The sequence below is a fragment of the Gossypium hirsutum genome, chromosome D06 (genome assembly GCF_007990345.1).
Source record: "Gossypium hirsutum isolate 1008001.06 chromosome D06, Gossypium_hirsutum_v2.1, whole genome shotgun sequence".
NCBI lineage: Eukaryota > Viridiplantae > Streptophyta > Magnoliopsida > Malvales > Malvaceae > Gossypium > Gossypium hirsutum.
Window position 1 is genome coordinate 1,050,318 of NC_053442.1, and position 15,173 is coordinate 1,065,490.

The 15,173-nt window shown below is 36.7% G+C and overlaps 2 protein-coding genes across 5 annotated transcripts; both read right to left on the reverse strand.

Moving 5' to 3' along the window:
* Window positions 1-857: 857 nt before the first annotated feature.
* Window positions 858-6,469, reverse strand: LOC107942866 (disease resistance protein RGA2). Of its 2 annotated transcripts, none has more exons than XM_041094907.1 (3): window positions 2,822-6,469; window positions 2,510-2,620; window positions 858-1,963 (listed from the first exon to the last, which is right to left on the reverse strand). In XM_041094907.1, exons 1-2 carry the CDS (start codon window positions 6,188-6,190, stop codon window positions 2,612-2,614), a joined length of 3,378 nt encoding a protein of 1,125 aa, XP_040950841.1. In that variant the 5' UTR covers window positions 6,191-6,469; the 3' UTR covers window positions 858-1,963; window positions 2,510-2,611. The 2 variants fall into 2 exon arrangements, with proteins under 2 accessions (XP_040950841.1, XP_040950840.1); XM_041094906.1 differs by having other exon boundaries at window positions 858-1,919; window positions 2,822-6,419.
* LOC107942865 (putative disease resistance protein RGA3) lies at window positions 858-15,000 on the reverse strand. 3 transcript variants are annotated; one of them, XM_016876593.2, is made up of 3 exons: window positions 11,417-15,000; window positions 11,106-11,216; window positions 9,929-10,734 (listed from the first exon to the last, which is right to left on the reverse strand). In XM_016876593.2, the coding sequence occupies exon 1, from the start codon at window positions 14,766-14,768 to the stop codon at window positions 13,002-13,004; it is 1,767 nt and encodes a 588-aa protein (XP_016732082.2). In that variant the 5' UTR covers window positions 14,769-15,000; the 3' UTR covers window positions 9,929-10,734; window positions 11,106-11,216; window positions 11,417-13,001. The 3 variants fall into 3 exon arrangements, with proteins under 3 accessions (XP_040950842.1, XP_016732082.2, XP_016732083.2); XM_016876594.2 differs by lacking the exon at window positions 9,929-10,734 and adding an exon at window positions 10,799-11,009; XM_041094908.1 differs by lacking the exons at window positions 9,929-10,734; window positions 11,106-11,216 and adding an exon at window positions 858-1,785 and having other exon boundaries at window positions 13,596-14,998.
* Window positions 15,001-15,173: the final 173 nt, after the last annotated feature.

Below are 15,173 nucleotides of genomic sequence, written 5' to 3' on the forward strand. Positions count from 1 at the left end.
TGAGGAATGTTGATCCTTAGTCCATTGTTACTTAAGGGTCAATGTACATCGAGGTATCTATACTATGAGGTTAAGTTGCATTTGGTTCTTTTTACTATATTAGATCAAAGAGGAAATTGATTTTTTTTTCTTGTTAAAAATTTTCTTCATTTCGATTGTTAAAAGCTATAAGTTCGAGTCAAATTTTTATCATTAAGTTCATTTATAGCTTCCACTACATGGACTTTGTGTAATGCAATTGACAAAAGAATACCATCCAAAGGGTCCTAGAAGTGAATTTCAGAAATAGTATAAGCTAATTTTCATGTGAATTATTTTTTTGAAAAAGTTAATATTTTTGGTTTTTAAATAAATCTAAGTAAAGTATTTTTTGTTGTTTGATAGATTTTTTAAAAATATTTTATAAAATTATTTTCAATATGAAAAAAATACATTTGAAATTTATGATAAGTAGTGAATTGATTACAGAGTGATATTAAGATGAAATTATGGTAAATAATAAATCTTTATGATGTTAAGAAATAAATTATAAACTTCGCGAAATTTATAATTGAAATACGACGAGATCTGTATGAAAATTTGTTATGTGAAAAAAAATATTATAATGAATTATTTTATTAAAGTACTTATATGGTGAAAAATAAATTACATGGCAATAGGGATTAAATTGAAAAATGTACAAAATTTTAAGTATGAAACAATTTAATATGTGAATAAGGAAACTATGATAAAAATTTAATGAATGTGTTACGAGATGATGAAATATGCATAAAGTATTGTAAAAGTGAAGTTATGAAAAAATATGAAATTTTTATCATGATAATGACTAAATTATTAAACTTGAGAAAATATATGGATTAAATAATAAAAGTAAAATACATAGAACTATAATACAAATTACAAATAATACATGTCCGACCAACTAAAATTAATATCAATACAAAACCACGCATAAACTTCGCACATCAAAATCCCAATACCAATGAAGCCACCAACAACATGCTTATGCACAGCAGATTGGCAATGAGGTTAACTCTGGACAGTCCTTAATTTGCAAGTCTCGGAGTGCAGTCAGATATCACACCCCCTCAGATAAAGAGGCTAATGTCTGACAATCTCCAATCTTCAGTGAACACAAGGAAGATAAGCCTTGCAATCCATTTACCGGAAGGCATACAAGGCTGTGACACTGATCTAAACGCAAAGTTTCTAAAGAGCTGAGGTTTTTTAGCCCTGCAGGCAAGCTTTCTATTGAGCAAGCATCAATATCCAAGTATTTAAGGGAGGATAGATTTATCCAGCAGATCGGATAAAGACTTTAGACTACAACAAAGAACATACAACCAATCAAGTTGCTTTTGATTTTTTAGCAGTCTATTCGGTAATTCATTGAAGTCGCTAATCTGGAGAGGGGTAAGAACAGTGGCATTCATAATCAAGGGTGTGAGTAAAGTAACATTAGTTCCTCTAATACATAGCTGTTTTAGAGATTGAATCATTGGCAGTTTAACCAACTAAGGACAAGATTCGATAGTTAATGAACTCAGGAGAGGAAAATGTTCTCTACCATTCACTGTTGTCCATATCATGCAAATCCAATGGTCCTCGAGAAGGAATAAATCCATTTGCCATCCATAGTGCTAAAAGCTTGTCCTTTGTCATGACAGAATCTTTGGGAAATATCGAGCAAAATGAAAAACATTGTCTCATATATGGTGGAAGATGTTCATAACTTAGCCTCAGCACAGCTAAGATTCTGCTTCCCTCATCTTCCAAATCCCATATCTCACTATCATTGACACATAACCATTCACTTTCTTCATTGCCAACGGTACCCCTCCACATCTCTGCACTAATTGCCTCCCAATGGTTTCCAGGTTCCCGTTGCTTCCGTTCGTTCCCATACCAAAGGCTCTTTGCTTGAATAAAGACAGCAGACCGTTGCATTAGTTAGATACCTATTCTGTAATGAAATTGAAATTCTTAAATTATTTTTGGATTTGACAAATGCATGTTTGGTCGTTTTCTAATATATATCCTATGGAGTCTTTACTAATTTTTTCATAACATATATACCCTATTCTTACCATTTACATGATCAATGAAATCCAATTCCAAATATTGAAATCCATGTACCCTACCGTGCTTAAAAGAATTCGAAAAGTCTAATAATATTAAAAAAGGGTGATAAAATAAAAAATGTCATTATAATTTTTTGTATAATTTTATTAAAAGATTATTTACGTTCTAATAAATAATTCGAAAATTGGGACATATATTTAAGTATGACTCAATATGATAATACCTAAGTCTAAAATAATCTAAAGAAAAAACTACACATGGTGTGATTCAAACTCGACGCATCAAAGCCTCAGCACCTCAACCTTTATCAACGAAGCGACCAATAACATGCCTATGCACATATATATATAATAGAGTTTAACAAAGTTACGTGTGATGAGCATAAGAAGTTAGAAACTAAAATTATTTGCCATCTATTTATTCATACCTCCTCTTATTGGGGGATAGAATTGGTCTGCGAATTTAATGCAATGTTGTCTTTTTTCTTCAAATTGCAAAATAGATCCTCGAATTTAACGAAAGTTGTCACTCACCAATCCTGAAAATGTATTTAGACAATCATATCATAAATTCATCAAATGAAAACTATTAATAATAGATATGAATGAAATGATCCTGCAGATGCAGAGATCCTTATTCACAAAAATGTAAATGTCAAATCCTTTTTACATAATTCTTGAATATGATTAAAATTAAGAATATTCTTATTTAAAATTAAATTTCAAAAGTAGAGAATCACCTGGTTAAAGATGTCAATGGACGGAATGTGGGCTATGTTGGGCCAATCCTCTCCTCTCACTTTCTTACACCGTCTTTTCAGGTGGGGGCATCCTCTGATTCTTAGTGTTTCCAGAGCATTGAGGTTACGTACCCCTTGGGGCAATGACATCAAATTAGAGCAACCATTTATATCCAATAATGAAAGCAAGGTGAGGTGTTGTATCTCATCTGGGAGAGAAATTAAACCTCTACAATTCCAAATCCGCAGGTATCGAAGAGAAGAGAGGTGTTGAATACTCCTTGGCAATGAGGTTAACCTTGGACATCCATTAATAAATAAGTCTTGGAGAGAAGTCAGATATTGCAGCCCCTCAGATAAAGAGGCTAATGAATTACCACTTAGAATATACAGTGAAGACAAGGAACATAAGCCTTGCAATCCATTTACCGGAAGGGATACAAGGCTGTCACAATCTAAATCCAAAGATTTTAAAGAGCTGAGGTTTTGTAGACCCGCAGGCAAGCTTTCAATTGAGCAACCTTGAATATTCAAGTATTTAAGGCAGGATAGATTATCCAGCAGATCGGATGAAGACTTTAGACTACAAGAAAGAACAGACAACGTATCAAGTTGCTTTTGATTTTGCAGTAGTCCATCCGGTAACTCGTTGAAGTCACTAATCTGGAGAGAGGTAAGAACAGTGGCATTCATAATCAAAGGTGTGAGTAAAGTAACATTAGTTCCTCTAATATATAGCTGTTTTAGAGATTGAATCATTGGCAGTTTAACCAACTTAGGACAAGATTCGATAGTTAATGAACTCAGGAGAGGAAAATGTTCTCTACCATTCACTGTTGTCCATTCCTCCAAACATAGCGCCTCACGTATGCTGAGAACCTCGAGTGATGGAAAAGAACTTTCCATATCACCATAGAAGGTGTCGTCAATATACTTCAGAGCACTAATTCTACAAATATTAAGGACCTTAAGGAAGCGCAATTTCCCTAGAGGTGGTAGCTGATGGCATCTTTCACAGTTTTCTAGTGAGATTTCAACAAGGTTTGGTAGAAGCAGATCCATCATCCAATACGGAAACATCAAACCTTGGTAATCAAATATGCATAACTTCTTCAAGTTTGAATGAGGTTGGAGAGCACTAAGAATCTCTTCATCATTTTGATGACGAGAGCTCTCGTTGCAGCTTACTCGCCAAGATAAGTCGCTGCTTACTGGCCAAGATAAGCTAAGTGATCTTAAATTGTGCTTCTTTATCAAATTTGCATTTTTAGCTTCCATCGAACTCTTCACGTTGTGAAGTCCTTTGATGCTCAATTCCCCCTCTAGGGCCAACCCCTTCAACTCATCAATGCCGCAACCATCTTCCTTTCCCACAATGAACGTGCTAAGCTTGCGCAAAAAAGACAGTTGTCCCAATGCAACAGGCATAGAAGTTAGTGCATCGCAATTTCTGATGTCCAAGTACCTAAGATTTTTCAAGTTCTTCGTACCTTTGGGTAACATTTGAAGATTGTAACAATCTCCTAGGTTTAGTGTCTGCAAGTTATGAAGAAAGCTTGTTGATTCAGGTAAAGTTTTCACATGAGAACCGTGAAGGCAAAGATACCTCAAGTGTTTCGAACTTTTAAATGCAATATTGCTACTATTAAAACCCATATCCAACACCTTGAGATACTTTTGTTTACTGATGTAACGGGAAAGATTAGAAAAGTTAATGTTATAGCCATTTAGGATCAAAGATTGCAGCGGTTGCAATGTGGTGAAGTCCATAACGTTTGTCGATGGACTACTATTATAAACAAACAAGTGACGAGCAGCTTTTGGAATCTGTGACCCCTCATTTGCCTCAATCACACAGCACTCTTGTCCCATAATCGATGTTGCGAGATCATGGATGAGATCATGCATTTTACATGTAACAGTTCCATCAACATCCTCTTTGATTTCTTGGAAAAAAGACCTCCAAGTTAATTCAGAGAATATTTCACAACCCATATCATGCAAATCCAATGCTCCTCGAGAAGGAATAAATCCATTTGCCATCCATAGTCCCATAAGCTCGTCCTTTGTCATGACAGAATCTTTGGGAAATATCGAGCAAAATGAAAAACATTGTCTCATATGCGGTGGAAGATGGTCATAACTTAGCCTCAGCACAGCTAAGATTCTGCTTCCCTCATCTTCCAAATCCCATATCTCACTATCTTTGACACGTAACCATTCACTTTCTTGACTTCTAAAACGCAATATGCTCCCTATGGCCTTAATTGCCAATGGTACCCCTCCACATCTCTGCACTATTTGCCTCCCAATGGTTTCCAGGTTCGCGTTGCTTCCATTCATTCCCATCCCAAAGGCTCTTTGCTTGAACAAAGACCAAGAATCATCATCCGACAAACATCCCAAGCGATAGAAAGGAGTTGTAGCCATCATAAGAGCAACTTTCTCGAGTCGTGTAGTGACAATCACCGTACTTCCTTTCCGTCCACACTGTAGAGCTTGTTTCAATCTATCCCACTTGTCATGGTACTCATTCCACACATCATCTAGTACGAGCAAAAACTGTTTCCCAACAAGCTTCTCTGCTAAACACCGCTGCAGGGTATCTAGCTCTTGGATACCACACGAGTTCCCTCCAAAGGATTCCACAATCGCTTTAGTCAACCTTTTTATATCAAAATCATCAGATACACACACCCAACCTCTCAAATCGAAGACTTTCGCCACGTTTTCGTCATTGAAAACCAATTGAGCGATTGTTGTCTTACCAAGACCCCCCATTCCGCATATTGCATAAACAGAGAGGTCATCATGGTGACTCTCATTACAAAGTAACATACTAACTATCTTTTCCTTCTCATCAGCTCTGCCAAGTACTTCCGATTCTTTCACAAGGGAGCTGGTTTTCCTATCCTCATTCCGTTCAATTTCAGCTTCTCCCACACCCTCTCTCAAGTGGAACTTACTTTTCTCCCCAGCAATGGCATCTAATTTCTCCCTTACATTCTTAAACTTACGTGCCATATCTAAGCGAAACAAGAGCGGATTCCGCAAAGAAAAGAAGGTGGTTACCTGGCTTCTTGCATCCGTATGCAGGCTACGACTTAGAGCTTCGGTGTTGAAATCTTCGAGCACAGCTTCCAGATCGTAAGCTGCTTGTTTGAGCTTCACAAGCCAGTTCTTGATAGCTTCACTCTTCCATTGCTTCTCCTCTGCATCTTGGAGCACAGCTTGGATTGTAGTAAGCGTACTTTCAAGACTCGCAACTTCTGTTTTGAGGCTCCCAGCAAGTTCCAGTTCTTTCAAGGACCACGACTTCAAGCCGTCCAAGATGGTACCGACAAGGGGTGAAAGTAATACCTCTGTCATGTCCTATCTCTCTTAAAATTTCACAACCAGCAAAGGAGCAATTGGTAACTAAGGAACCAACTATGGATATTCAAAGACAAAGAAAGAAACAATTTCACATAAATTGGGATCAGCCTGAAAGAGTAAACAAAGAAAAGCTACTGTTTCCAGTTAGGGTTAGAATGGGTTGGATTGACTTGAGCTTGCATGCATAATTGCATATGAACCAAACTTTTGACTATGGCAATAAAGTATGTGGAAAAAAATGAAAGGAAGTAGGAACCATTGAAAATAATGCATATGCGTGTAGGACCAAGTGTCAAGAATAATAAAATCCATTAAAAGATATAAGATGGTGAATGCAATTGCCAACAAAGTACAACATTTAATATTAAGTTGATAAGTTCAATGATAGAGCAAATTAAAATATTTTTCATATTTTATTATTTTTAAAATTTTAAATATAAATTTTTATGATTTTTAAAGGGTTAAAAGGGTAAGCTTATTTTTAAAAGGATTAAATTGTAAATTTCAAGGTGCTTATTTTACGGTCAAATTTGCTTCTGAATATTATCTTGGATTTTATAAATAAATCTTGTAAAATTTTATTAATATCTATCAATGGAATGAACAGCAAAGAGACGAATATTCACTAAAAAGTACAACTTTTATAAAAGCTTATCTTGTGTTGATTTTAACTCAAAATATAGGGTTAATTCTTTCAATTTATTAAAATTTGAGATTTAATCTAGTTTAAAATTTTATTATTTTTACTTTTTAAATTAAAAAATTAATTTAATGATGGATACAATTATTATTTTTCATTAAATATCATATCTTATTTCATAAAAATAACATAATCAACATAATAAAATTCTAAGTTTTGGGAAAAAAATAGTTGCCTTTCTTGTTCGATAATATGTTTGTGTTAAGCTAATTTAGAAGAAAAATAAATAAAATCCAAAGACAAGCTTAGAAGTATGATTAGCAATTGCCGTATAATGCTTTGAAATTTTTGGTTGAGGAGTATCTTCAAGGGAACCCATTATGGTTGCAGTACATAAAAGTTCCATTGGTGACGTTGGGGTATGAAACGAGTTACGATATATTCGTGAAAGCTCATGCAGGTGGGATTTCAGGATAGGCACAAGTAATCACACTCGGCATTGGTCGTGCATTGCTGAAGGTGAGTGCCGATCGTAGGAGCCCATTGAAGAAAGAAGGGCTTTTGACCAGAGATTCGAGGGTGGTGGAGAGGAAGAAAGTTGGTCTCAAGAAGGCTCGTAAAGCTCCACAATTTTCCAAACGTTAAGTGGATGGAAAACTGGGGATATATATACATTGCTTTCATGGTTGGTTTGTAGAAAATCTTTTCTTCTCACTAACATTTGTTGATGAATTTTTTTTACAAAATTCTAAATTGTAGAAGAACCCCTTTTGATAATACAGATCTTGTTCTTGATTGGTTGTGCTTATGAACATTTCTCTTGCATTTCATGTGAGGAATGTTGATCCTCAGTCTATTGTTACTTAATGGGTAAAAGTATGATTGTGGCATATTATCAATAAGTAAATTGATTTTCTTTTTATTAAAAATTTATTCGTTTCAACTGTCGAGTCAAATTTTATCATTAAGTGCATTTAAAATAACTTCACCTACATGAAACTTAAGCCTAAAACAATCTAAAAAGGAAATCAAAACCCCAACAGCTCAACCTTTGTCAACAAAACCACCACCAACATGCTTATGCACATATACATAATAGAGTTCAACAAAGTTATGTGTGATGACCATAAAAAGTTAGAAGCTATAATTATTTGCCATCTATTTATTCTTACCTACTCTTATGGGGGATAGAAGTGGTTTATGAACTTAATGCAATGTTTCTTTTTCTTTTTGAAATCGCAGAATAGATCATTGAATTTAACAAAATTCCTCACTCACCAATGTTGCTTTGTTTGAAAATGTATTTAGATAATTATATCCCAGATTCATCAAATGAAAACTATTAATAATATATATGAATGGATGATAAGTTGATAACCGCAGATGTAAAGATCCTTATTCACAAAAATGTAATGCTCAAATCCTTTTTACATAACTCTTGAATGTGATTCAAACTAAGAATATTCTTATTTAAAAGTAAAATTCAAAAGTAGAGAATCACCTAGTTAAGGATTTCAATGAATGGAATGTGGGCTATGTTGGGCCAATCTTCTCCTCTCACTTTCTTACATCGTCTTTGCAGATGGGGGCATCCATAGATCCTTAGCGCTTGTAGCGTAGTGAGGTTATGAACCCCTTGGGGCAATGACATCAAATTAGAGCAATTTATTATGGAAAATTCCGAAAGCAAGGAGAGGTGTTGCATCTCATCTGGGAGAGAAATTAAACCCCTACAACACCTAATCTGCAGATATCGAAGAGAAGAGAGGTGTTGGGTACTCCTTGGCAATGAGGTTAACTCTGGACATTCATTAATAAGTAAGTCTTGGAGTGAAGTCAGATATCGCAGTCCCTCAGATAAAGAGGCTTATGTCTTACAATGTTGAACCCGCAGTGAACACTAGGAAGATAAGCGTTGCAATCCATTTACCGGAAGCGATACAAGGCTGTCACAAAAATTTAAATCCAAAGTTTCTAAGGAGCTGAGGTTTTGAAGTCCTGCAGGCAAGCTTTCAATTGAGCAAGCTTGAATATCCAAGTATTTAAGGCAGGATAGATTATCCAGCAGATCAGATGAAGACTTTAGACTACAATAAAAAACATTCAACCTATCAAGTTGCTTTTGATTTTTTAGTAGTTCATCCGGTAACTCGTTGAAGTAGCTAATCCGGAGAGAGGTAAGAACAGTGGCATTCATAATCAAAGATGTGAGTAAAGTAACATTAGTTTCTCCAATATGTAGCTCTTTTAGAGATTGAATCATTGGCAGTTTAACCAATTTAGGACAACAATCGACAGTTAATGAACTCAGGAGAGGAAAATGTTCTCTACCATTCACTGTTGTCCATTCCTCCAAACATAGCGCCACACGTATGCTGAGAACCTCGAGTGATGGAAAAGAACTTTCCATATCACCATAGAAGGTGTCGTCAATATACTTCAGAGCACTAATTCTACAAATATTAAGGACCTTAAGGAAGCGCAATTTCCTTAGAGGTGGTAGCTGATGGCATCTTTCACAGTTTGCTAGTGAGATTTCAACAAGGTTTGGTAGAAGCAGATCCATCATCCAATACGGAAACATCAAACCTTGGTAACCAATTATGCGTAACTTCTTCAAGGTTGAATGAGGTTAGAGAGCACAAAAGAACCTCTTCATCATTTTGATGATGAGAGTTCTCGTTGCGATTTCCTTGCCAAGATAAGCTAAGTGATCTTAAATTGTGCTTCTTTATCAAATTTGCCATTTTAGCTTCCATCGCACTCTTCACGTTGGTTAGTCCTTTGATGCTCAGTTCCCCCTCTAGGGCCAACTCTTTCAACTCATCAATGCCGCAACCATCTTTCTTTCCCAAAATGAATATGCTAAGCTTGCGCAAAAAAGACAATTGTCCCAATGCAACAGGCATAGAAGTTAGTGTATGGCAACCTCTGATGTCCAAGTACCTAAGATTTTTCAAGTTCTTCGTACCTTTGGGTAACATTTTAAGACTGCCACAATCTTTGAGGCTTAGTGTCTGCAAGTTAAGAAGAGAGCTTGTTGATTCAGGTAAAGTTTTCACAGTAGAATTGTGAAGGTACAGATACCTCAATTGTTTCGAAATTTTAAATTCAATATTGCTCATATAAAAACCCAAATGCAACACCTTGAGATACTTTTGTTTACTGATGAAACGTGAAGGATTAGAGTGGTTAAAGTAACCATCGCCGCATAGGATCAAAGATTGCAGCGGTTGCAATGTGGTTAAGTCCATAATGTTTGTCGATGGACTGATATTATAATTATAAACAAACAAGTGAGGAGCAGTTTTTGGAATTTGTGACACCTCATTTGGCTCAATCACACAGCACTCGTCTCATAATCGATGTTGCAAGACCATGGATGAGATCATGCATTTTACATGTAACAGTTCCATCAACATCCTCTTCAATTTCTTGAAAAAAGGAATAAATCCATTTGCCATCCATAGTGCTAAAAGCTTGTCCTTTGTCATGACAGAATCTTCGGGAAATATCGAGCAAAATGAAAAACATTGTCTCATATACGGTGGAAGATGTTCATGACTTAGCCTCAACACAGCTATGATTCTGCTTCCCTCATCTTCCAAATCCCATATCTCACTATCTTTGACATGTAACCATTCACTTTCTTGACTTCTAAAACGCAATATGCTTCCTATGGCCTTAACTGCCAACGGTACCACTCCACATCTCTGCACTAATTCCCTCCCAGTGGTTTCCAGGTTCGCGTTGCTTCCATTCATTCCCATCCCAAAGGCTCTTTGCTTGAATAAAGACCAAGAATCATCATCAGACAAACATCCCAAGCGATAGAAAGGAGTTGTAGCCATCATAAGAGCAGCTTTCTCGAGTCGAGTAGTGACAATCACCGTACTTCCTACCGTGCATAAAAGAATTCGAGAAGTCTAATAATATTAAAAAGGGTGATAAAATAAAAAATGTCATTATAATTTTTCGTATAATTTTATTAAAAGATTATTTACGTTCCAATAAATAATTCGAAAATTGGGACATATATTTGAGTATGACTCAATATGATAATACTTAAGTCTAAAATAATCTAAAGAAAAAACTACACATGGTGTGATTCAAACTCGACGCATCAAAGCCTCAGCACCTCAACCTTTATCAACGAAGCGACCAATAACATGCCTATGCACATATATATATAATAGAGTTTAACAAAGTTACGTGTGATGAGCATAAGAAGTTAGAAACTAAAATTATTTGCCATCTATTTATTCATACCTGCTCTTATTGGGGGATAGAATTGGTCTGCGAATTTAATGCAATGTTGTCTTTTTTCTTCAAATTGCAAAATAGATCCTCGAATTTAACGAAAGTTGTCACTCACCAATCCTGAAAATGTATTTAGACAATCATATCATAAATTCATCAAATGAAAACTATTAATAATAGATATGAATGAAATGATCCTGCAGATGCAGAGATCCTTATTCACAAAATGTAAATGTCAAATCCTTTTTACATAATTCTTGAATATGATTAAAATTAAGAATATTCTTATTTAAAATTAAATTTCAAAAGTAGAGAATCACCTGGTTAAAGATGTCAATGGACGGAATGTGGGCTATGTTGGGCCAATCCTCTCCTCTCACTTTCTTACACCGTCTTTTCAGGTGGGGGCATCCTCTGATTCTTAGTGTTTCCAGAGCATTGAGGTTACGTACCCCTTGGGGCAATGACATCAAATTAGAGCAACCATTTATATCCAATAATGAAAGCAAGGTGAGGTGTTGTATCTCATCTGGGAGAGAAATTAAACCTCTACAATTCCAAATCCGCAGGTATCGAAGAGAAGAGAGGTGTTGAATACTCCTTGGCAATGAGGTTAACCTTGGACATCCATTAATAAATAAGTCTTGGAGAGAAGTCAGATATTGCAGCCCCTCAGATAAAGAGGCTAATGAATTACCACTTAGAATATACAGTGAAGACAAGGAACATAAGCCTTGCAATCCATTTACCGGAAGGGATACAAGGCTGTCACAATCTAAATCCAAAGATTTTAAAGAGCTGAGGTTTTGTAGACCCGCAGGCAAGCTTTCAATTGAGCAACCTTGAATATTCAAGTATTTAAGGCAGGATAGATTATCCAGCAGATCGGATGAAGACTTTAGACTACAAGAAAGAACAGACAACGTATCAAGTTGCTTTTGATTTTGCAGTAGTCCATCCGGTAACTCGTTGAAGTCACTAATCTGGAGAGAGGTAAGAACAGTGGCATTCATAATCAAAGGTGTGAGTAAAGTAACATTAGTTCCTCTAATATATAGCTGTTTTAGAGATTGAATCATTGGCAGTTTAACCAACTTAGGACAAGATTCGATAGTTAATGAACTCAGGAGAGGAAAATGTTCTCTACCATTCACTGTTGTCCATTCCTCCAAACATAGCGCCTCACGTATGCTGAGAACCTCGAGTGATGGAAAAGAACTTTCCATATCACCATAGAAGGTGTCGTCAATATACTTCAGAGCACTAATTCTACAAATATTAAGGACCTTAAGGAAGCGCAATTTCCCTAGAGGTGGTAGCTGATGGCATCTTTCACAGTTTTCTAGTGAGATTTCAACAAGGTTTGGTAGAAGCAGATCCATCATCCAATACGGAAACATCAAACCTTGGTAATCAAGTATGCATAACTTCTTCAAGTTTGAATGAGGTTGGAGAGCACTAAGAATCTCTTCATCATTTTGATGACGAGAGCTCTCGTTGCTGCTTATTCGCCAAGATAAGTCTCTGCTTACGGGCTAAGATAAGCTAAGTGATCTTAAATTGTGCTTCTTTATCAAATTTGCATTTTCAGCTTCCATCGAACTCTTCACGTTGTGAAGTCCTTTGATGCTCAATTCCACTCATCAATGCCGCAACCATCTTCCTTTCCCACAATGAACATGCTAAGCTTGCGCAAAAAAGACAGTTGTCCCAATGCAACAGGCATAGAAGTTAGTGCATCGCAATTTCTGATGTCCAAGTACCTAAGATTTTTCAAGTTCTTCGTATCTTTGGGTAACATTTGAAGATTGTAACAATCTCCTAGTTTTAGTGTCTGCAAGTTATGAAGGGAGCTTGTTGATTCAGGTAAAGTTTTCACATGAGCACCGTGAAGGCAAAGATATCTCAAGTGTTTCGAACTTTTAAAAGCAATATTGCTACTATTAAAACCAATATCAACACCTTGAGATACTTTTGCTTACTGATGTAACGGGAAAGATTAGAGACGTTAATGTCATAGCCATGTAGGATCAAAGATTGCAGCGGTTGCAATGTGGTGAAGTCCATAACGTTTTTCAATGGACTGCTACTATAATTATAAACAAACAAGTGACGAGCAGCTTTTGGAATCTGTGACCCCTCATTTGCCTCAATCACACAGCACTCTTGTCCCATAATCGATGTTGCGAGATCATGGATGAGATCATGCATTTTACATGTAACAGTTCCATCAACATCCTCTTTGATTTCTTGGAAAAAAGACCTCCAAGTTAATTCAGAGAATATTTCACAACCCATATCATGCAAATCCAATGCTCCTCGAGAAGGAATAAATCCATTTGCCATCCATAGTCCCATAAGCTCGTCCTTTGTCATGACAGAATCTTTGGGAAATATCGAGCAAAATGAAAAACATTGTCTCATATGCGGTGGAAGATGGTCATAACTTAGCCTCAGCACAGCTAAGATTCTGCTTCCCTCATCTTCCAAATCCCATATCTCACTATCTTTGACACGTAACCATTCACTTTCTTGACTTCTAAAACGCAATATGCTCCCTATGGCCTTAATTGCCAATGGTACCCCTCCACATCTCTGCACTATTTGCCTCCCAATGGTTTCCAGGTTCGCGTTGCTTCCATTCATTCCCATCCCAAAGGCTCTTTGCTTGAACAAAGACCAAGAATCATCATCCGACAAACATCCCAAGCGATAGAAAGGAGTTGTAGCCATCATAAGAGCAACTTTCTCGAGTCGTGTAGTGACAATCACCGTACTTCCTTTCCGTCCACACTGTAGAGCTTGTTTCAATCTATCCCACTTGTCATGGTACTCATTCCACACATCATCTAGTACGAGCAAAAACTGTTTCCCAACAAGCTTCTCTGCTAAACACCGCTGCAGGGTATCTAGCTCTTGGATACCACACGAGTTCCCTCCAAAGGATTCCACAATCGCTTTAGTCAACCTTTTTATATCAAAATCATCAGATACACACACCCAACCTCTCAAATCGAAGACTTTCGCCACGTTTTCGTCATTGAAAACAAATTGAGCGATTGTTGTCTTACCAAGACCCCCCATTCCGCATATTGCATAAACAGAGAGGTCATCATGGTGATTCACATTACAAAGTAACATACTAACTATCTTTTCCTTCTCATCAGCTCTGCCAAGTACTTCCGATTCTTTCACAAGGGAGCTGGTTTGCCTATCCTCATTCCGTTCAATTTCAGCTTCTCCCACACCTTCTCTCAAGTGGAACTTACTTTTCTCTCCAGCAATGGCATCTAATTTCTCCCTTACATTCTTAAACTTACGTGCCATATCTAAGCGAAACAAGAGCGGATTCCGCAAAGAAAAGAAGGTGGTTACCTGGCTTCTTGCATCCGTATGCAGGCTACGACTTTGAGCTTCGGTGTTGAAATCTTCGAGCACAGCTTCCAGATCGTAAGCTGCTTGTTTGAGCTTCCCAAGCCAGTTCTTGATAGCTTCACTCTTCCATTGCTTTTCCTCTGCATCTTGGAGCACAGCTTGGATTGTAGTAAGCGTACTTTCAAGACTCGCAACTTCTGTTTTGAGGCTCCCAGCAAGTTCCAGTTCTTTCAAGGACCACGACTTCAAGCCGTCCAAGATGGTACCGACAAGGGGTGAAAGTAATACCTCTGTCATGTCCTATCTCTCTTAAAATTTCACAACCAGCAAAGTAGCAATTGGTAACTAAGGAACCAACTATGGATATTCAAAGACAAAGAAAGAAACAATTTCACATAAATTGGGATCAGCCTGAAAGTGTAAACAAAGAAAAGCTACTGTTTCCAGTTAGGGTTAGCAATGGGTTGGATTGACTTGAGCTGGTATGCATACTTGCATATGAACCAAACTTTTGACTACGGCAATAAAGTACGTGGAAAAAAATGAAAGGAAGTGGGAACCATTGAAAATAATGCATATGCGTGTAGGACCAAGTGTCAAGAATTAATAAAATCCTTTAAAAGATATAAGATGGTGATTGCAATTGCCAACAAAGTGTAACATTTAATATTAAGTTGATAAGTTCAATGATAGAGCCAATTA

What these genes read in the sequence shown, in the direction of transcription:
- LOC107942866 (XM_041094907.1), bottom strand. Translation starts at nt 6,190, where the DNA reads ATGACAGAGGTATTACTTTCACCCCTTGTCGGTACCATCTTGGACGGC.
- LOC107942865 (XM_016876593.2), bottom strand. Translation starts at nt 14,768, where the DNA reads ATGACAGAGGTATTACTTTCACCCCTTGTCGGTACCATCTTGGACGGC.